At 45.0% G+C, this 22,394-nt stretch overlaps 2 protein-coding genes across 5 annotated transcripts in view; one reads left to right on the plus strand and one right to left on the minus strand.

The window, feature by feature from the left end:
• Positions 1-14,473, plus strand: part of Lin9 (lin-9 DREAM MuvB core complex component) — a 47,241-nt gene extending 32,768 nt beyond the window's left edge. For all 3 annotated transcript variants that reach the window (XM_031391204.1, XM_031391206.1, XM_031391209.1), the window contains exons 12-15: positions 4,687-4,812; positions 11,588-11,767; positions 11,894-11,991; positions 13,050-14,473. In XM_031391204.1, the coding sequence (XP_031247064.1) occupies positions 4,687-4,812; positions 11,588-11,767; positions 11,894-11,991; positions 13,050-13,155 (510 nt within the window). In that variant the 3' untranslated portion in view covers positions 13,156-14,473. The remainder of the gene's footprint in view (positions 1-4,686; positions 4,813-11,587; positions 11,768-11,893; positions 11,992-13,049) is intronic.
• A 4,141-nt stretch (positions 14,474-18,614) lies between these two features.
• On the minus strand, positions 18,615-21,853 carry Mixl1 (Mix paired-like homeobox). 2 transcript variants are annotated; one of them, XM_031342911.1, is made up of 2 exons: positions 21,461-21,853; positions 18,615-19,036 (listed from the first exon to the last, which is right to left on the minus strand). In XM_031342911.1, exons 1-2 carry the CDS (start codon positions 21,839-21,841, stop codon positions 18,734-18,736), a joined length of 684 nt encoding a protein of 227 aa, XP_031198771.1. In that variant the 5' UTR covers positions 21,842-21,853; the 3' UTR covers positions 18,615-18,733. The 2 variants fall into 2 exon arrangements, with proteins under 2 accessions (XP_031198771.1, XP_031198762.1); XM_031342902.1 differs by having other exon boundaries at positions 18,615-19,062; positions 21,457-21,841.
• Between the last annotated feature and the right edge of the window lie 541 nt (positions 21,854-22,394).

Consider the following 22,394-nt stretch of genomic DNA (forward strand, 5'->3'; position numbering starts at 1 on the left):
TGGATGGATGGATGGATGGATGGATGGATGGATGGATGGATGGGTGGGTGGGTGGATGGGTGGGTGGGTGGGTGGATGGACAGATGGACTGATGGACAGACAGACAGACAGACAGACAGACAAACTGCAACTTAGACTCAGATGTATAGGATAACTGAAGGCAAGAGCTAGTAAATTGTTATGAAATAGTATATATTTCCAAGACACTCATCCTCATGTAAGGAAAGAGCTAACATCTGAGTTGTTCAAAAGACAAGGGACAATCAATAACTACAGGGGGGTTGTTTTTGTTTTCTGGGGGGGAGGTCTTTTTTGGTTTTGGGTTTTTTTAAGTTATTGGAAACTACTAAGACTATTAAAAATATATTCAAGATGTTTTTTTGTTTTTGTTTTTCTTTTCTGTGAAGTTCTGTGAGCTAACTGAGCAGTTGATGGTGCACACCTCTAATCCCAGCACTCTGAAGGCAGAGGCAGTTGTGTCTCTGAGTCTGAGGCTAGCCTGATCTACAGAGTGAGTTCTAGGACAGCATGGCTGCACAGAGAAACCCTGTCTAAGTTCAGGTGTTTTAATAGTAACTAGTACTATCACTAGCTACTAGTGTTTTTATCTACCCTTCCTAGCCTCTACACTTAGAGATATTTAAGTTAAAAGCTAGTTTATGTTTAATTTGACCAAATAATTTGAGTACTTCACTGTTTTTCACCTCTAAGGATTGGACATCGCACTTTGTTCAAAGTATATGTTCTTACAAAGAAAATTAATCTGTTAAAATTTTCTTTTCACCCAGAAAAAAAAACAACTGTGGGGGGATGTGGGTGTATTTGTGGGGGGGGGGGTCTGTGCACATGCGTGTGCAAGTGCATGTATGTACACTAGTGTTTGGAGACCAGAGTTGAGTGTCAGGTGTCTTCTTCAGTCACTCTCCATAGGAGTGCATATCTGCTTTCTCAGTGAACCTGGAGCTCATGGGGTGAAGTAGGCTGACTAATTTGGGAACTACCTCTCTTTGCTACCCAGTGCTGTGTTACAAGCAGTGAGTGTGCCCGGTTACACATTCAGGTCCTTCTTCTGCAGTAAGCCTTTACCAAGTGAGCCATCATCTTCCCACACACATTATATGAAGTTTTTCAGAATATAGCTTTGAACTCAATTTTTTGGATCAAATTATATAGTACTGGTAAGTTAGTGAAAGTTTGAGTTCATTAACTTCAATATGTCTTTTCTATTTTAGATTATTCAAATATTCCTTAGCATATTAAAATGATACATGGGGGGCTGGAGAGATGGCTTAGAGGTTAAGAGCACTGAATGCTCTTCCACTCACAACCATCTATAATGGGATCTGATGCCCTCTTCTGGTGTGTCTGAAGACAGCTACAATGTACTCATATAAATTAAATAAATCTTAAAAAAAAACAACAGCTCAACTTTGCAACTAAGTGTGGAAGCAGGCACCTCTAATAATAGCACTTGAAAGGCGAAGGCAGGAGGACCGTGAGTTCAGAGCCCACCTGGGTTATAAAACACTGATGCTCAACTGGGTTCATGATCAGGGCAATGTGAGTACACAGGTACCATTTACACTTTTTCAAAGATTTTATTTTATGTGTGTATGTGATTTGTTAGCATCTATTAAAGATCTAATACCAAAGATGGGTAAAAATTGTACAAGTGAAAACTTTCTGTTCCACAATTCAGTGTGAGTCTCTCCGAGGGAAAGCCATGTGTTGTGACATGTCCCCAACAGCAGTGCTAACATTCAATTAGAGGCGGCCCAGACACCAGCAAGTAGACAGCATGGCTGTGTGTCAATGGTTCTTCCAAGGAGCACTGTGTGGCAGCAGGGGACCTAATGCACCTATTCGCAGTGGGAGGGAACCCTCGCCCATGGAGGCTCAGCCCAGTTTGGGTACTTAAGATGGAGAGGGGTAGGGTCACTGCAGGTCACTGGGGTATATAATGAGCTCTCGACTACCCAGAACTACAGGCCAACATGTTCTCAAAAATATATTCTGTTTCATCATATTTTATTAAATAAAGTTAATATAAAGCTAAGAGTTTGTGGTAAGAGAAAATAGAAATACCACAGGTAGGGTTATAGGATATTGGTGTTCTCTTAATTGGCCTAGGTGGGTTTCCCTAAAATTACTTTACCTAATCCTCCCACACCCACCCATTGGTTTTTCGAGACAGGGTTTCTCTGTATGGCCCTGGCTGTCCTAGAACTTGCTCTATAGACCAGGCTGGCCTGGAACTCACAGAGATCCACCTGCCTCTGCCTCCAGAGCTGCTGCCACCACTGCCCGGCTAATTTCCCTACTTTTGTTAACAGAATTGATGCTCAGCCAGCTGTACTTGCATGAATTTCCTAATTCGATCATGTGTCTGTGAAACCACTGCCATATGTTCTGCTAAAAAAGAATAGTATTTCCTGCTGCTCTAGATTTCTTTTGGTAATCTCTCCCTGATCTCTAGGCAACCATTGATATGCTGTCTGACATCATGGGTTAGGATTAGTTTATGTTTTCTAGAATATTGTATAAATAGAATTATACAGTCTGTATGAGCTCTTTTCAGCCTGGTTTTCACATAATGAGTTTGGGATCCACATACTTAATGACAGGATTTAGAATACACTGTTGTTTTTACCTTCAGTGCTAAGGATCAAATCAGGGGCCTGGCCTTGCACTGAGCTCTGCCTCCCTTCATGATTGGGCCACGCTTTATCCACTCATTTATAGAGGAGCGCTTGGATTTGTCCCAGTTTTCAATTTCTCTAAAATTGCTTGAACATTGGTATGCAGATCTTTGTATAGACAGCTGTTTTTATTGCTCTTGACATGTTTATGATAGGTGAGTTGTTTAGCTTTTTATAAATTTGTGTTTTTATACAAGTGTGTTTACTATGCAGTGATCTATTGAATTGTATGTTTCTGCAATTTTATATTAAAACTTCAATTAAAACAAAATATTAACAAACAAGATGATAACTGTTGGGCACTCAGGGAGCAAAAGTAGGCAGATGTCATGAGTCAAGGCAGCTTAGTGTACATAGCATGTTCTAGGCCAACCAGTGTTACATGGTGAGACTCTGGATCAAAAACAAAACAAAACTAGTTTTTCCCCCATACTGGGGATTGAACCTAGCCAACACCCTGTTACTTGGCTGCACCCTGGTCCTATGACGTCGCCTTTCCTAGTGTGGAGCTATCTATACCTGTGTGGGTACATGCTAGCATTTAGGAAGTTCATGTATAGCCTGACAGCTAAGTCTCCCCACTCACTTAACCTGTCTGTTATTTGACATTGTTTTATTGGTTTGGTTTGGTTTGGTTTTCTTTGTTTTTCTTTTTCGAGACAGGGTTTCTCTGTGTAGCCCTGAACTCACTCTGTAGACCAGGCTGGCCTCAAACTCAGAAATCCGCCTGCCTCTGCCTCCCGAGTGCTGGGGTTAAAGGCGTGCGCCACTGCTATGCGGCTCATTATTTGACTTGTTACGTTGTGGTGATTCCCTTGGTTCCCCTGGTACCATCTCTGCCTCCCCATGGGGACGGCCACGTGTGGTACAGAGACATTCATGCAGTCAAAATACCCATGCACTAAAAATAAAAATCTAAAAAAAAATTATGGTATGTGAGGAATGCTTATATAACTCTCCATTGGTTAATGTGCAAGGAAGTGTTATGAACACTGTTCATACGTTGTTCAATGAGAAGATAAGCTACCGGATTCCTAGAAGGCAGCTCGCCATATCAATAGCCAGAAACCTCCTTCTAGATTATCTGTATTACCTGTTACTGGGACAAACATGACCAAGGTAACTTATAGAGGAGTTTGTCTGGGTTTATGGCTCTGGAACAGTAAGTCCATGTTAGTGGCAGGAGCAGGAAGCTGAGAGCTCACATTCTCAATACAAAGTAAAGAAAGCTGGCTGCAGGTGTCACGGCCTGTCAAAGCCTACCTCCAGTGTGGTGTCGCATTTCTTCCATCAAGGTTGTACCTCTTAAACTTTCCCAGGGAGTTCCGCCAAATACTCAAAACATCTGAGCCCGTGCAGGACAGTCTCATTCAAACCACTACATTCTACCCTCCCCACACCCATTGGCTTGTGGCCATATCAATACAAAATGAATTCAGGCCAACTTCAAAGGTCCCTGTAGTCTTTCACAGTCTCAACACTGTTTCAGAGTCCAAAATCTCTTGAAACTCAAGACAGTCTCTTATTTATAACCTCCTATAAAATCAAGAAGCAAATTACATATTTTCTATCAGGGCATAGTGTGGAAATACTGGATCAAAACAGGACTGGAACCCAAAGGGCAAACACCAAATCCTGGAGTTCATCTCTGTCCAAAGGGTGTTTGCTTCATTTAGGCTTTCTGTATATAAAATCTCTACTAAACAAAGTTAAGTAGGAGCTAGAGAGAGAGCCGAGTGGCTAAGAGTGCACACTGCCCTTTGAGAGAACCCGTGGCCAGTGACTAGCATGACTATCAGACATTAGGCATTCCTAAGAAAAGGACAATGTTCTCGTAATGCCAACACCGCTGTCAGGTAAGAACAGTGTCTTTCAGTGTAGGCTGGTATGTATAATGACCTGCTGGCTGTTTTAGATCTCTTTTAGATTATGGGAATTGCATTGTTAACAAGACCAAACCTTATGACGGTCTGTTTTCTCATGTCAGAAATCCTATTCCGTGCCCATTGGCATTGAGTTTCAGCGGAGATACGCAACACTTGTTCTGGAGCTTGAACGGTTGAACAGGGACCTAAACAAAGTCCTGCACAAAGTCCAGCAGTACTGCTATGAGGTGAGCCGTCTATATTGCTGTCACCAGTTTTTGTGTTTTTGTTTTTTGAGAAGTGGTCTCACGTGGTAGCGATGACTGTTCTGGAACTCACTCTGTAGACCAGGCTGGCCTCCAATTCAGAAATCCACCTGCCCCTGCCTCCTAGTGCTGGGATTAAAGGTACATGCTATTGTGCACGGCCTGATTTGTATTGTTTTCCCTTTTTGTTATTTGAAGTATAATGGTTTTACCTTCACCTTTTATAGGTCTTTTATCAGAACTGCAATTTGCATATGTGCTTGCTCATCTCAGTGTAAAAGAGCATTTTACACACAGTAAATTACTAATTGTCAATTACTAACTTACAAATGCTATTGATCTATCAAGTAAAAAAAAAAAAGACTTAGAATTAAAAATCCAGAGGAATAATTATTTTTAGTGTTTTGATGGTACCTGTCTGTGTGCATGCGTGTTCGTGTTCCTTTGTTGGGGGCAGGTTCTTATAGGTGCCAAAGTCAGCAGTTGGTTTCAGGCATCATTGCTCAGGGGCTGTAGACCTTGATTTATCACACAGGGTCCCACTGAGATCCAGGGCTCACTAATTTCGCGTCTGTTTCTGCCTCCCCAGCTCTGGGATTGCAGGCACAAACTGTCACGCCTGCTCCGTACCTGGGTGCTGAGGATCAAAGTCAGGCATTCATGGTGTCCCTGCTAGTGCTGCTTGTACCATTTCTCCAGGCCCTTGTTTGGTTTCTTGAAACAGTCTAGTCTGTGTTAGCCTTGAACTCATAATTCTTCTGCCTCACCCTCCTCTAGCCCAAGTGCTAGAAGACATGCACTGTTGTGCCTGCCTGAACAATTACTCTTAGCTCCACTGTAAAAGAACTTTAATCCAGCAACGTGGCTGCTCTGGCAAGGGAAACATCCAAAGACCTGGGTCTGAGTGATGCAGCTGGAATACAGACATACCCTTATTAGTACTCATCTTTAATCCCAAACAATGTAGGTAAGGTTAGTTTGAAAGTGACTACTAATTAATTGTGGGGCAGACAAGTGACAAATCAGAAAGATATGACAGAATGAGTCAGAGATAGGATACACCCAACTCTCACAAGAACAGACAGACAGACAGATGTAAGAGCAGAGCAGTGTGTGCCATGGTCAGTCATTTGGGAGTCAGCTGAGTTCGGTGCAGTGCCGTTGCAGTTCTATGCAAGTCAGCAGAAGCCGGTTTTTACTGGGACAGTTTTACAAAGAAGGTTGCAAGCAAAGACAGGAGGTTCTAGAGAATAAGAAGGAACCAGAAGATTAGGACAGATTGCCAGAGTTAGAGGCCAAGCAGAGCAACTGAGTCAAAGCTGAGAGAAGCCATATTGAATCATTCAGCTTGAAGAGGAGTTTGAGCCAGAAGAGCTGAGTTAAACTAGCCAGCTAGAGTTCAGAAAGAACTAGACAGGATGATCTTATTCAGCAGGAAGTCTTAGGAGGCTGAAACATTCTAGGCCTAGGTTAGCAGACAGAGGCTGGAAGCTGAAGCCCGCCTTCAAGGTCAGACTTGCAGACATTAAGATTGTATGGAAGCTAGGCTTCCAGGCCTAGGTCTAGAGATAGCACAGAGAAAGAAATGCTCAGGGCTCAGCCCAAGCCATGTCATCTTATCACTCATGACTTCATCTGAGGAAACAAAATCAACATTTACCCTTACTTTTCCACTATCTCAGAAACCATAACTTGGTTTACTTACTATGATCTTTTTTTTTTCCTTAAATATGTGGGCATTTGCCTATTTATATGCTTCTGCACCATGTGTGTGCCATTGGAGGCCTGAGGAGGTGTCAGCTCGTCTAGAACTGGAGTTACAGAATGTTGATTAGCCACCGTGGGGTGCTGGGTCCTCTGCCAGAGCAACAAGCACTAACAAGCACTAACCATCCATGTAGGCCTCCCCAGCCTCCTCCTTTATTCATGTGTGTGAGTGTTTTGTCTACATGTGTATATGTGCACCATGTGTGTGCTCAGTGCCTCCAGAAGTCAGAGAGCGCTGTGGGTCCTCTGGAACCAGAGTTAAAAGTAGTTCTGAGTCACCATGTGTGTGCTGGAACCAAACCTGAATCCTCTGCGAAAACATCCTCTACACTGCTCTCCCTCCCTTCAGCTGTGTCTTGGAGCTGTGAATCTTGGGTTTCAGGGACACAGCTCACAAAAGGGTTTGTAATTTTTCATTCACATTATAAGTAGATTATAAGTAGGAGGCTAGTTTAGCCATCTAAATTTGAAACTCTTACTACTGAGTAAGTATTAAACTATTATGATAGATTCAGAATGCAGTGTTTTTGCTGCGTTCTTTGAGGCTGTGTTTCTACTAAAGCCCCCTCTATTTGTGATAGGAAATTCCAGTCACCATGTTGGCAAGTCCCAAAAAAATCTTCCACAGATGATGCCTAGCTACTTGAACTGAACTGAGAGAATGTTCAAGTAGCCTGTTCTTTTAGCCATCCATCCTCACATACCCCACCCCCACCCCTGCACCCCTTTCATGGTTCTGGATGTGGCAGCACCTGAGCCTTGCATATTCTAGGCAAGTTCTTTGCTACTAAGCTGATTCTGATCCCTTGGTTGTAATGATACAGTATTGCTCCACAGCCAAGGCTGACCTTGAGCTAACGTCTCTCCACCGCTGCGTCCTCAGTGCTGAGAGTGGAGGTGTGCGCTGTGCTTGGCTGTGGCGTTTGCAGCCTTACGTATTTCTGCTTCCCTGATCCTTGCCTGCTACCTGTCTATCAGTGACTTATTCTAGTAAATAAGATTTCCTGCCCCGCCTGCGGGAGCAAGCATAGACCATGGGGTTTAAGATGTAACTGCCGTGACAAGATGACACAGCAAGGCAGGGCTTACACATCAGTCTGTGCTGTCCCCGAGAACATTTGTGATAGGCGTCCTTCCTATCATTCGATTTCCTCAAAGCTCTTGAAATACAACCTCAGTTTAAAGAAACAATAACCTAAGCACTGAGTAGTTGTATTCCTTAATACACACAGACAGGTGAACACAGAAGGAATATACTAGAATTTTCTTCATTCCCTATTACTCCCCAGAATGAGAAAATTGATGCCTAAATAAATAAATAAATAAATAATAAAGTTTAAAAATCAGAACCTTGTAGCTGCAGTGATGGCTCAGCAGTTAGAAGTCCTAGGTGCTCTTCAAGGGGACCCAGGTTTGATTTCCAGCACCTTATGGTGGTTATTCACTGCAGCATTATTAGTGACTGCAAACATTTGAAAAACAGTTACATTCTAACTCTAGGAAGTTGGCCAAATAACTTATGGGACCCTCCACAACAAAGGGTCTAGAGAGATGGCTCAGTGGTTAAGAGCACCGGCTGTTCTTCCAGAGGTTCTGAGTTCAATTCCCAGTGACCACATGGTGGCTCACAACCCCTTGTAATGGGATCTGATGCCCTCTTCTAGTGTGTCTGAAAACAACTACAGTGTACTCTTAGACATAAAATAAATAAATAAATCTAAAAAACCAAAGAAACAAAGAAGAGCTGGAGTGCTGAGTCAGTGGCTAAGAGCACTCACTGCTCTTGCAGGGGACCTGTGTTCCATTCCTAGTACCCACATGATGGCTCACAAACATCTGGAGTGGATCCAATGTTCTTTTCTGATCTCTGCAGGCACCAGGTATGCACATAGTGTACAGACATACATGTAGACAAAAACATCATACACATAAAATAATTTTAAAAACAGAGGGGGGGAGAGAGAGGAAGAGAGCACCATTTTCCTGATAAAAAGTAAATTTCAGGATATTTTTAGTTTGATTATTATCAGAATTATATGTATGCATGCATATATGCATATATACATGCAGGCTCACATGCCATCGCACACATGTGGAACTCAGAGGATAACTTTCCAGTTCTCTCTTTTACCATGGGTTCTAGCATTGAGCTCAGGTCATCAGGTTATCTGCTGAGCCATCTCACTGGTCCTCCAGGACTTATTGTTGAGTTAAATAAATTAAAAAACAAACAAAAAACATAAAGCATGCCAACGAAGTGTGGCAACAACATCAGTCTCCAAGCTGTTCTGGAGACTGATGAGCCTGGGAGTTTGAAGCCAACCTGGGTAACATAGTGAGCTTGATGAAAGCTCTTTTCAATGAATAAGCAGAAAGGGGGAGGAGGGCGTGGATTTCGTGGGGCAGGAGTGGCACTTGACTTCTGGGATATATGGAAATAAGATTCATTTTTACCTGTTTACTTCCTGTCTTAGTCAGGGTTTCTATTCCTGCACAAACATCATGACCAAGAAGCAAGTTGGGGAGGAAAGGGTTTATTCAGCTTACTTCCACATGGCTGTTGATCACCAGAGGAAGTCAGGACTGGAACTCAAGCAGGTCAGGAAGCAGGAGCTGATGCAGAGGCCATGGAGATATGTTCCTTACTGGCTTGCTTCCCTTGGCTTGCTCAGCCTGCTCTCTTATAGAGCCCAAGACTTCCAGCCCAGGGATGGCACCACCCACAAGGGGCCCTACCCCCTTGATCACTAATTGAGAAAATACCCCACAGCTGGATCTCATGGAGGCACTTCCCCAACTGAAGTTCCCTTCTCTGTGATAACTCCAGCCTGTGTCAAGTTGGCACAGCCAGTACACTTCCTTTCTACAGAAAGGATAAAGCCATAGACTGGTTTGAGGATGGGATGGTACTGGAGAGGCAGGTGGAATAGCATGTGCTTGAATGTTTGTTTCACCTATAAAAATAAATAAACTGATTGGGGTGTAGCTCACTAGTAGAATACATGCATGGCTTGTTCAAGGCCAAAATCAGGACGGAACAAATCAAGGAGATTTGGTAAAGTCCCTAGCACAGGTGACCACAGCACCATGGAAGGACAGCTGTGCTTGTCTTTTCAGTGCTGGGGAAGCGGGAGCAGGTGGGCTCCTGGGGCTGTAGCCAGCCACTCGGTGAGCCAGCAGCTTCAGCAGCTTCAGGTTCAGAGGATAGCTGGAGTTGACCCTGGGCCCTTTGTACACATGTGCGCGCGCACACACACACACAGAGGAAACTGAAGAGAAAACTAGGTAAGCACCAGTCCCATCTGCAGGCCAGCACCATGGGACATAAAACCTGGCTGCGCCTCAGTGGACATGGCACTAGAGACGACAGAGACCGAACCCAATGGCAGGAGCACCATGGGACATAAAACCTGGCTGCGCCTCAGTGGACATGGCACTAGAGACGACAGAAACCGAACCCAATGGCGGGAGCACCATGGGACATAAAACCTGGCTGCGCCTCAGTGGACATGGCACTAGAGACGACAGAGACCGAACCCAATGTCGGGAACTAGTCTGCAACCAGACGCTAAACTCACTAGTAAAGTTTTATTCCCACAGTGGCATGAAGTAGCAGTCCTAAAACTTCTGTGTATTCTAGGGTTGAGCAAATGAGGATATTGTGGATAATGGGAGCCGGGTTTCTTTCTCACTGTTGGAGAACGGAGTTGTGAGAGACTACATCCTAAGGCATTAGGTTGGCACAGGAAGCCAGTATGAGTTCATGGATTGTTCATAACAGGTGTAACTAAATGTGTGTGTCTGTTAGCCTCCGAGCAGTAATGTCCTAGCAGCAAAGAGCACGCCTCACAGCCAGATTTGGTCTCAACATTATCCACAGTAAAAGGAAATAGGGAGTCTTGAAAAGAGGCACGGGGCAGCATGAGCAGAAGATGGATATGGACCAGTTTACTATGCCAGGAAAATGTACCCCAACCTGTGTGTACATTTAAAACAGAGTATCACCACAGAGTTCTGATAGCCAGATCTAAGCTTCAGAAGAGCGAGCTTAGAGTCCATAGATTAACAGAATTAATACATATGGTATCTTAAAAGTGCCAACTTGGGCTGAGGCAGTGGCTCAGTAAAGTGCTGGCCACTCAAGCATGAGGACCTAAGTTCAAGCCCTCAGTACCTTTTAAAAGCCAGGTGCAGTGGTGTAAACCTGTGATCTATTACTGCAGATCAGGGAAAGGGACACAGAGCCAGGTGGATCTCTGAAATTGATTGGTATACACCATCCTGCCTGACCAAATTGGTGCACTTTGGGTTTAGCGAGAGACCTTGTCTCAAAAAAGAAAGATAGAAACTGGCCAGGAAAAGACACATGGGGCTGGAGATATGGCTCAGCGGTTAAATGCACTCACTGCTCCTGCGGAAGACCTGGGTTCATTTCCAGCACACAGTTCAGCAGCTCACAACTGCTTATTACTCCAGTTCCAGGCCATCTGATGCCTCTGGCCTCTTCAGGCACCTATATCCACATGCTACATATAACACATACACACTCAGTAATGATAACAATAAACTTAAATAAACATAACATAGTAATGATGGATACAACCATTGGGAAACCGTGATGCCAGACAGGAGCTTTACGCAGCCTCCCAGTCTGTTCTTGAATTCTAATCACGAAGAGGAAATCTTCACTCTGTGGAAATCTGTCAAACACTTCACTATTTAACAGAGTAGGACACCGCATCTCACCCCTGATGAGACAGATGACCGCTGGGTACTGTGCAGTAATGCTGCACAGAGATGTGACTGCTTCACACTGTGGTGTCCTGCCAGAATTGTGCAGTGTAATCATGTCAACTCACGTAGCCCACATGCAGGACAGTACCCAGGTCCTCCAAGTGTCCTTTGACACCACATGTATGCCATGGCACATCCGTGTCCATAGACATACCACTGCCAGGGTGTGTCTCATGTTTTACTCCTGCACGTTCAGCTTGCACCAGACCAGGGACTCCAGCCTGCCGATCAGCCAACAGACATGAGACGGCGGTGTGAGGAAGAAGCCCGGGAAATCGTCCGGCAAGCCAACTCCGCCTCGGGACAGCCCTGTGTTGAAAACGAAAATCTGACGGACTTAATCTCCAGGCTCACTGCAATTTTATTACAAATTAAGGTAAATTTGAGAGAAAATAGCTTCATTGTTTTTTTATCCTAAGAAAGCCGTGTTAATTTGTTTCTACTTATATCTGTATTTGGCTAAAATTTAATTAAATTTTGAAACATTTTTTTTTTCCTGTAGTGTCTGGCAGAGGGAGGAGATCTGAATTCCTTTGAATTCAAATCTCTCACAGATTCATTAAATGACATAAAGAGCACGATAGATGCTTCTAATATCAGGTAAGTCATAGGTATGTGGTGACATGTATGAGTTCTGCTTATTTGTAAAGTGTGCATTTGTTTATCCTTTAAATATATTTAGAAGAGCTTTTCACTTCTAGTCATCTTGTTGACAGAGCAGACATGTTATAAGCTCTGCGTGAAGGTGGCAGGACATAACCTCTGGGTTTGATTTACTGCAGAGCAATGACCCTCAGTCCCTGGTACACCTTTGTCCTAAGCATGTTCTCCCGCCAGCGCTGAAACACATCTGTCCTTCCCTGAAGGCTTTTTCTTACCTTTTGTTTTGTTTTGTTTGTTTGTTTGTTGTTCTAGGTGTCAGGGTCTCTCTATGTAGCCCAGCTGTCCTGGAACTCACTCTGTAAACTGGTCTCAAACTCATAGAGATCGGGCTGCCTCTGCCTCCCAAGTACTGAGATTTAAGGCTTGAGCCACTATTGCCCAGCTCTTAGCTGTTTTCTAAGAAATATCTATTTACTAATTAAAACTAAGTGCCCCACTCATACACACACACAAAAAAAATGCTTTTCCTGAGATCTTGAGATGGCTCAGCAGGTGAAGGCACTTGCCTCAATAGCCTGACACCTGAGTTCAGTCCATAGACCCCATATAAAGGTGGATGGAGAGACCAACTTAACAGTTGTCGTCTGACGTCTACGTGTGTACCAGATCATGCATGTGCACATGTGCACACAATAATAAATGAATAAGTTGTAGGGCTGTCGGGATGGCATTTGCCACAGAAACCTGGAGACCTGAGCTCAGGCCTCAGAACCCAAATAAAGGCAGAAAGAAAGAACAGATTCCACCATGGCACACACAATAATAATAATGAGTTTAGCCAGGCAGTGGTGGCGCGTGCCTTTAATCCCAGCACTTGGGAGGCAGAGGCAGGCGGATTTCTGAGTTCGAGGCCAGCCTGGTCTACAGAGTGAGTTCCAGGACAGCCAGGGATACACAGAGAAACCCTGTCTCGAAAAACCAAAAATAATAATGATGAGTTTAATGTTCGTTTTTCCTAATTTTGTGATCATGAATCTTATTTTCTCTTCCTTTAGTTGTTTCCAGAATAATGTAGAAATCCATGTTGCACACATCCAGAGTGGCCTGAGCCAGATGGGAAACCTCCACGCCTTTGCAGCCAACAACACGAACAGAGACTGAGCACGGGGTCCTGGCACCCGGTGCACACGACTGTGGTCTGAGGAGACCTTGTCCTTAACCCAAGCTTCCAACACCAGATAACCTGTCTGCTGGAAAACAGAACTGTACATCTCCAGATACGGCTTCTTAATACACTGTACTGCTTCTTAAACCAGCATCGTGCTGACCAGCATTTATTTATTGTTCTTTTACTACCGAGATGCAGTAGTGTTGCTTATATTTCATGTTTATCAGCAAATATTTTTAACCTGAAACTATCTGAACGTACTATCCCATGGAGGAGTATGCTCACCACTGTGTGTACATGCATGAATTCTGCTCAGCACACGCAGACGACTCCTGTGACAGAGAACATGGAGAAGCATGGTCTTGCCATGCGTGATGGTGGGAATCCCGTCTGAGAATCACCGGTCCAGTGGATTTAGTTGACCGTTATATCTCAGGCTTCAAAATAGATGTCATGAGTGTGGGAAGTCCAAGTCTTAAGGAACCCGCTGGAATACAGATGGGAAACATGGACTTAAGTATATGTTTCATATACTGACAGTGTGACATGGTTCTATAGACCAATTATAATAATAAATATTTTAATTTATCATAATTTATAAAAGCTTTGTTGTTTATCAGCAGAAGGAAATGAAGGAGCAGGAGGAACTGTACTGTGCACTGCTGGATCCCAGTATGTGGACTTGGCATGCCTTCCATGATTCAGGGCAAAAGTGCTATTGTTAAGACTTATTTTAAAAAAAAGTCTGATGACACACTATTTTCGTATTTTTTTGTTTATTTGCACAACTTTATACCAGATTACTGGTTAAAATTCAACAGTACACAATTTATAAAGTGAAAATATTTTATAAGGAAAGCATATGACTGGTGTGAATTAGAGGGAGGTTTGGTTTTAGTTATTTTCTTGTTTGGTTTGGTTTTTTCTTTTTAAGAAAATCCCTGCCTAAAATAATCTTGTAAAAAGTATGTATTTTAAAGTTTTTGTTTTAATATAGAATATTATAAAGCCAAAATATAATTGTTTTCAGATTTGGAGTTTAAAATAGAGCTATAGAGGTGGTTCTGATTCTTTGACGTCTCATAAAATGAGACTTTTGTATATTAATGTATAATAAAACTGAAATAAGATTATTTTCCTTGAACTTTTTGTATAGTTTAAGAACGCTTCTGTGTGCTTGGTTGGTATTGGGCCACTGCAGATCTCAGTGCAGAGTTTATATTTAGCTAAACTGTTATGTTAAATAAGAAATGCATAAATCTTTTATTCTTAATATTTGTAATTCTAAATAAATCAATCTATGAAATTTAATGATGTCTGAGAATCTTATTAATGTAAGATGATAGTTAATTCTATTTAGAATGTTTTCAGAGGGCTGGTGAGATAGCTCAGTGGGTGAGAGGTGCCCGGAGGCCAGTGTGGCCATCTGACTTCTGTAGGCTACCTCTGAGCAGAGCACCCACACAAACAAATAAAAGGAATCCTTTTTTTTTAAATCCAGGTGTGGTAGTACATATCTTTAATCCCAGCACTAGGGACCTGGCAGAGGCAGGTGCTTCTCTGTGGGTTCAAAGCCATTCTGTTCTACATAGAACCTGTCTCAAAAAAAAAAAAAAATGTGGGTTTTTTTTGTTTGTTTGTTTTTGTTTTTTAATGTTAACAAGAGTGACAGTTTCCACTAAGTTTTTAGGTGATACAGTACAGATTGATTGGTGGCCAGGTCTCTTATGTTTTTGTTGTTGTTTATTTTAAGTCAAATTCTCACTGTATTGCCCAAGCAGGCTTTGCAGCTGGGACTTAAGACAAACTCCACCATGCCCAGCTCTGGTCATCTGGAATGTCATCCCTGTCCAGTATCGTTCATAGAGGCATGGTTTGGTTTTTCATCTGTAAGTAAATAAATCACTCTGGAAACACTAGGCAAGTAAACTATTTTTCTTAGTATAGACCCAGCAAAAGGCTAAATTTAATAGATTCTGCCTAGAAGTCGGTAAAGGTTTTTGACATTTTTAAAAATATTGCTAAACACTCACTTGTTACACTTAAGACAGACCCCATTTGTACATTGTATGTCCTTCAGTGCTCTGTGTCAACAGCAGAGCCTGTGCCTTAAGAATATAGCTGGGCTGGCGAGATGGCTCAGCCGGTAAGAGCACTGACTGCTTGCTCTTCCGAAGGTCCTGAGTTCGGATCCCAGCAACCACATGGTGGCTCACAACCACCCGTAGTGAGATCTGACGCCCTTGTCTGGTGCGCCTGAAGACAGTTACAGTGAATTATGCTGGAGCGAGCGGGGCTGGAGCGAACTGGGCCGTCTTGAGTTCAATTCCCAGCAGCCACATGATGGCTCATGGCCATCTGTACAGCTACAGTGTACTCATACACATAAAATAAATAAATAAATCTTAAAAAAAAAAAAAAGAATATAGCTGAAGTGTATTTTTGATATAGAAAGAAGCACTGTCTAACTGAAGTAGTTATTCTGAGTCAGATGCGTCCAGGTTTGAACAACACTGTCACTGACAAGCATGTCTGCAGCTTCACAGAAAGCTTCCAGGGCTACATGGAGCCAAGAGACTGCATCTCAGTGGCTCAACACTAGCTCTAAAGAGTCAAATCCCTGAGAATGCAAAACAAAGCAAAACAAAACAGATTTGCCTATTACATTTTCTTTATTGAGCTGGCCTGGTGTGAGCAAGCTCATAATCCCAGTTTATTGGAAGTCTGAAGCAGAAGGATCACAAGTTCCTGGCCAGCCTGGGCTACAGAGTGAATTCAATACTAACCTGGGCAACTTGGTAAGATGCTGTCTCAAAGAGTTAAATAAGGGGGGGTGTGGGGCAAAAAGGGTCAGGCAGTGGCAGCACACGATTTTATTCCCAGCACTAAGGAATAGATCTCTAAGTTCAGGGCTAACCTGATCTACAGAGTGAGTCCCTGGACTTCCAGACCTATACAGAGAAGCTCTGTCCCAAAAATCCTTTCTGTCCTCTTGTTTATCTTTCTGCCTTCCTTCCTTCCTTCCTTCCTTCCTTCCTCCCTTCCTTCCTTCCTTCCTTCCTGTCTGTCTTTCTTTTTTATGTGTATGAATGTTTTGCCCGTGTATACGTATGTGCACCATTTGTATGCCTGGTGCCCAAAGAAGGCAGAAGAGGACATCAGATCTGGAACTGGAATTAAGAAAAGTTAGGGACCTTGTGGATGCTGGGAATTAACTTGGGTCTTCTTCAAGAGCAACAAACGTTCTTACTTGCTGAGCCGTCTCTCTAACCCCTAGTTACATGGTTTCTTTTTACTTCCTTGTTGAGCCATCTCTCTAACCCCTAGTTATGTGGTTTCTTTTTCACAGTGATTCTGAGTATACCATTAACTTTAAGGTGTGCTGAGTTCTTCTCCATCTTGTCACTGGATTTGCATCACCTCAGCTGGCCTCAATTGTCATCTAAATGGTGCCCAGTTTAAGTGTGAGGCTATGATGGTGAGACCTCAAACTACCACAGCAGTAGTTTAGATCTTAAGTTCACTTAGTTGTTTACATATGCTAGGAACTCTGAAACCAAAAAGACTCATAAGTCTTAATGTATTTTGAACAAGCCAAGGTAAGCGTGGTGATTTGAATGAGAATGTCACTCATAGGTTTGAATACTTGGTCCCCTGTTGGAGGAATTATTTGGGAAAGATCGGGAGGTGTGGTCTGGTAGAGGGTGTGTGTTACCGGGGGCTGGGCTTTGAGGCTTTAAAAGCTACTCCCCCCCCCCCCCCCCCCCCCCCCGCCCTGCTTCCATCCCCCACTCCACCCCCATACTCTACCTCCTTGTTCCCAAATGTGAACTCTTCCTGTCATCGTGTCTTGGCTTCTCCCTCATGGATGCTACCCCTCTGTGACTGTTCAACACTGTTTTATAAGTTGTCCTGGTCATGGTGTTTATCACAGCAACGGAAAAGTAAGACAATAAGCTTTTAAATTTTTCCTTCTGGAATTTCTTTATTTTGTATGTGTGTACGTCTGTGGGTGCACACCATAGCACATAGGGAAGTCAAAAAGACAACTTAAAAGAAATCCATTCTCCCTTCCACCATGTGGGTCCTGGGGATCAAACTCAGGTTGTCAGGCTTGGTGGCAACATGTTTACCTCCACTGAGCCATCTGGGCAGCCAGCGAATAAGCCTACTCAAATACTCAATGCACTGTACATGCAGAAAGTTCCCTTCGGGTTTTCTCGGTCGTTCATTGTGTACTCCCCAAGTTTCCCAGTGCTGAGGTCTGAGAAAACAGGGTTCAATTCAAAACAGGGCTCATTTCAATGGGATTTATGTAAGAACAGTAGTGAGGACTATTTAGTAACCCACTAATGTGGCACAGGAAACATCATAACAAGTGCTAAGAAAAATGGTTGTCAAAGTAACAGATACAGCTGGGCGGTGGTGGCGCACGCCTTTAATCCCAGCACTTGGGAGGCAGAGGCAGGTGGATTTCTGAGTTTGAGGCCAGCCTGGTCTACAGAGTGAGTTCCAGGACAGCCAGGGCTATACAGAGAAACCCTAAATCAGGGAAAGAAAAAAAAAAGATGATGTCATTGACTGAGAGCGTGTTTGACAGGGGTCTTCCAGTTTGGTAACTGGAGGCTGCCACAGATTTCCAAACAGAGCAATTTAAAAATAAAAAATAAAAAGTGGGGAACAAGAAGCATGGGACTCTTGAAAGAGCTTGAAGGTAGCATCTTTCCTGATGGAATGTAAAGCTGACAGGCCAGGTGAGAGATCAATCAAGAGAGAGCAGGGGAGGTGGCGAGGATACACAATCAGCTGGGAGAGAGAAGCGGAAAAACTCCATGGTAATGGCTATAGTCAACATCAACATTTCATATACTTTAAAATTGCTAAAAGATTGTACCATCCCAGAAAGAAAGGAAGGTGACTGATGTCATGCATGTGTTAAGCAGCTTGATTTGGATATGTATGTTAAAATCATATACAATTTTAAACAAAAATAGCAACATCCAATGATTTGGATATGTATGTTAATATCATATACAGCTTTAAGCCAACAATAGTAATGTCCGGTCATGGTCGCAAATAAAGGCAGGAGGGCAGGAGTTGGAGGCATCCTTACACAGCAAGGTCAAGAACAAAAAAAAAAAAAGACTCAGTAAAAAAGAGTAATAAGTCTTAGTGGTAAGGTCAGAGAAGGATGTGGCTTAGAGTGGGTGAACCTGCGTTGTAGGTCCTGGAGGGACTATGAGAAGACAGCAGCTGCCGAGAGAGGGGGAAACTGAGTCAAGCTGACCTTATGAAGAAAACACGTTCTGAACAATCAGTCTGAAAAATAAGAATAACCCTAGGAAGAAGATCCGGGGAAATGGACCAAATTATAATGTGCAGTCTTGGAGAGTCACAGTGACTTTTGGGTGGCTACCAAGTCAGCAGTAAAGGCTCCGTGTCCGAGAAAGAAACCTGAGTGAGAGAGATGATCCAGAACCAAGGCCGTGGCCAGTCAGGAGATCAGACAAGGTAGTGTTCTGGTTCGAATCTCCCAGATCTCCTAGTGCATCCTCAACTGTCCCAGAATCCTCAGAAGTTACCTAAGGCAGAAAAGATGTGCTCCTCCCATGAGTCCAACTTTGAGCCAATATCTTCCGAGAGAGACGAATACGTTTCAAAACTCTGAGAACCAGAGGGACAGACGCCTCCTCCGGCCATGCTGGGATCTAGACCGTGGTTCACATCTGCCTCCAGAGGCAGCTGAGGTTTCAGACACCTTGCTTCAGCCCCAGGAGCAGGGCGATGGAGGAACACTTCCCGCCTTGAGGAGAAGGGCTGAAATGACTTGCCACTCTGGCGCCTGGACTTGGCCCGTCTGTTCTGGAACCACACCTGGGGGACCGGAGGAAAAAAGACAACTGCTTTGGATTGGGTTTTTTTTTTTTTTTTTTTTTTTTGGTTTTCGAGACAGGGTTTCCCTGTTTAGCCCTGGCTGGCCTCGAACTCAGAAATCTGCCTGCCTCTGCCTCCCAAGTGCTAGGATTAAAGGCATGCACCACCACCGCCCGGCTAGATTGGGGTTTTTATTGTTAGCCTGTTTGGGGTTTGACTGAGATTGCATCTCTTGCCAGTGCTAGCCTCAGACTCAGGTTGTAGGCAAGGATGACCTTATGGTCCTCCTTCCTCCACTCCACAGAGCTGGGTTACAGGTTGCACCACCACAAGTGGTTGATGTGGAGGTGAGGACGGAACCCAGGGTTTCACACGTGCTAGGCAAACACTCTACAAAGAGAGCTAGCTACATGTTAGCCTTGGCTCTCTGCTCAGAGTCTGCGGCTCACAGAAAGCGCTTGAGCTAATGGTTTGATGTTCAGAGCTCCAAAACTTCTGGGCCATTCTCAGATGCAAAGCTGGAATGGTGTCTGGTTCGGTCTACGCTTGCTATACCTGGTTGTTTGTCTGCTTTTCATTTTATACATTAAAAAAAAAAAAAGACAGGGTCTCAGCCCGGTGGCGGTAGGGAGCACACACCTTTAACCCCAGTGCTTGGGAGGTAGACGCAGGTGGATTTCTGTGAGTTTGAAGCCAGCCTGGTCTACAGAGCTAGTTCCCAAAGCAACCAGGAAGAAAGAAAGAGAGAGAGAAGAGGGAAAAAAAGGAGAGGTAGAGGAGAGAGGGGAAAGAGAGATGAGAAAGAGGAGAGGTAGAGAGGAGAGAGAGAGAGAGAGAGAGAGAGAGAGAGAGAGAGAGAGAGAGAGAGGGAGACTCTTTTGGACCCCAGGCTATCCTGGAACTGAATGCGCAGCCAGAGTGCCCTTGCTCCTTCTGCTCCCGCCTCCTAAGTGCTGGGGTTTCAGACACATGCCACCACACTTAGGTTCTGTCTACACTTTATATGGGGACATTCGTAATGAGAAAAGAGGTCACAGAAGTAGAGACACTGCAGTCCTTAGGCAACAAGGCTACTCCACTTTGGTAACCGACATTCAAATTACTTAGAGTCCATTTTTCAAAGTCTGGGTGCCCTTGTCAAACCAAGTAGGTATTTTTCCTCAGTAAAGCTCCTTTCTGTGTATAAATGTCTTTACTATTTCCCCACAAATACTACTGAAGGTGTCCTGCTTAGGAAGCCCGTGGTGACAACTGTTGAAAGTGACAGATGAAGCCAGGAGGTAGTGGCACACCCTTTTAATCCCAGACAAAACAAGCAGATCTCTGACCTCAAGGCCATCCTGGTCTACAGAGCAAATTCCAGGACAGCCTGGGCTACCCAGAGAAACCCTGTCTGGAGGGGGGTTAAAAAAGTAACAGCCGGGCGATGGTGGCACACGCCTTTAATCCCAGCACTTGGGAGGCAGAGGCAGGCGGAGTGCTGAGTTCAAGGCCAGCCTGGTCTACAGAGTGAGTTCCAGGACAACCAGAGCTACACAGAGAAACCCTGTCTTGAAAAAAACAAAACAAAAAAAAAAAACCAAACAAACAAAAAAAAGTGACAGTTGAATAACCACTCTAAGTACAGAAAAATAAACAGTAAATGTCTACTCTCCTGAGACCAAATGAGGCTTCCTCCATAAAACAAGGCCATACACTCAGGCTCAGACTAACTGGCAAGAAGGCAAGTGTCTAAACTGGGTGTTGGGGTACCTACCTGTAATCCAAGCACCCAGGAAGCTGAGGCAGGAGGATTGTGAATTCAAGTTCAGCCTGGACTACACAGCATGAACATACACACACACACACACACACACACACATGCGCGCGCGCCGAGAGAGAGAGAGAGAGAGAGAGAGAGAGAGAGAGAGAGAGAGAGAGAGAGAGAGAGAGAGAGAGGCTTCTCTCCCTAGCATCTCCAAGATTATGGTCTAAATGGATCAACCTCAGACAATAAACTTACTTTGCACAATTTTTTCAAAGTGACAAGAAGTTCTTGCTTGTTTTGAAGGTGATCCAACCCTGCTCTGTTACTTAAAATCAAAGCCAGAAGAAGGCTTGTGACTACACACACACACACACACACACACACACACACACACACACACACACACACACACGCTTTTATCTTCTTACAGGACGCTGGGGAAAGAGCGTAACTACTACCTTCCTGCTGGGACCCCTGCTTGGGTCCGCAAGCCTCCTAGCTGCCCAGATCCATCACAGGCTAACTCGGCGGCCGTCGGCCGTTACTGACATCCCTAGTTTGCAGTCAATAACCATGAGGTTTAAAGAGAGTAACTTTTCCCTCCAGAATAAATGACCCAACAAGCCTGTGACTCCCCGGCACCTCCACTCGAGCGCGCAGCTGCCACCGCGACTCACCTGGATCCTGGACTCGGGTAGCAGCGTGAGCGCAGCCAGGCGCTCCCGCAAGTGGATGTCGGGGTACATGGTCTGTCGGAAGACGAGCTCCAGCAACTGCAGCTGCTCGGAGCTGAACGAGGTGCGCTTGCGACGCGGCGGCGCCGACGGGGCGGCTGCGCCTTTGGAGGGTCCGGGCGGATCCAGGCCGGCGGGGGTCTGCGCTGCGGGCCTGGGGTCCTCGCTCGGAAAGCTCGGCGTAGCCGCAGGAACGCGGGAGTCGGGGGGCGCCGGGGGCAGCCCAGCGGCTGGGAGCAGCTGCCCTCCGGGATGCGCGGCCGGGAAGCTGGGGAAAGCGGCGCCCTCTGCGAACTGGAGCTGCTGGGATCCTGCTGCGGCCATGACTCCCGGACGCCTCCCGGGACCCCCGCGCGCCTGCAGTTATAGCGGCCGGGAGCCGGGGAGGGGGCGGCGGCGCCATCAAAGGTGTGGGTGCGGGGAAGCCGCGTCTCTTCGGGGTGCGAGCCCGCCCCAGCCCCGCCAGACGCCGCGGGAATAATCGCTTCCGCTGACCCGGGGCCGGAGAGAGAGGGAGGCGCGAACTTGAGTCCCGGCCGCTCCGTCCCTTCCCCGCCCATCCGCTGGCCAGCCGGGCCACCAATCCACATAGCTAGAACCGCTCTGCTCCGGTCGGGTCGCCCCAAGTGCGGGCCAGATTTGGACAGAACCCCCATTTCTGGGTCAGAAGGCCTTTCAAGAGTGCCTGAATCTCTGGGGGTGGGGGTGTCTTGGTGCTCAGTTCTCCCCCGCGCTGCGCCTGGCCTGCTGTCCGCCTGTCACCATCAAAGGCGCTATTTACCACCCCTGCTATGTGCTAGACCTTACTCCAGGTTGGTTAAACAGCCTAGCCCCTGCCCTCAGCAAACCGCCCTGACACATCCTGAATCCAAGGGGG

Source organism: Mastomys coucha, unplaced genomic scaffold (assembly GCF_008632895.1).
Source record: "Mastomys coucha isolate ucsf_1 unplaced genomic scaffold, UCSF_Mcou_1 pScaffold1, whole genome shotgun sequence".
Taxonomy (NCBI): Eukaryota; Metazoa; Chordata; class Mammalia; order Rodentia; family Muridae; genus Mastomys; species Mastomys coucha.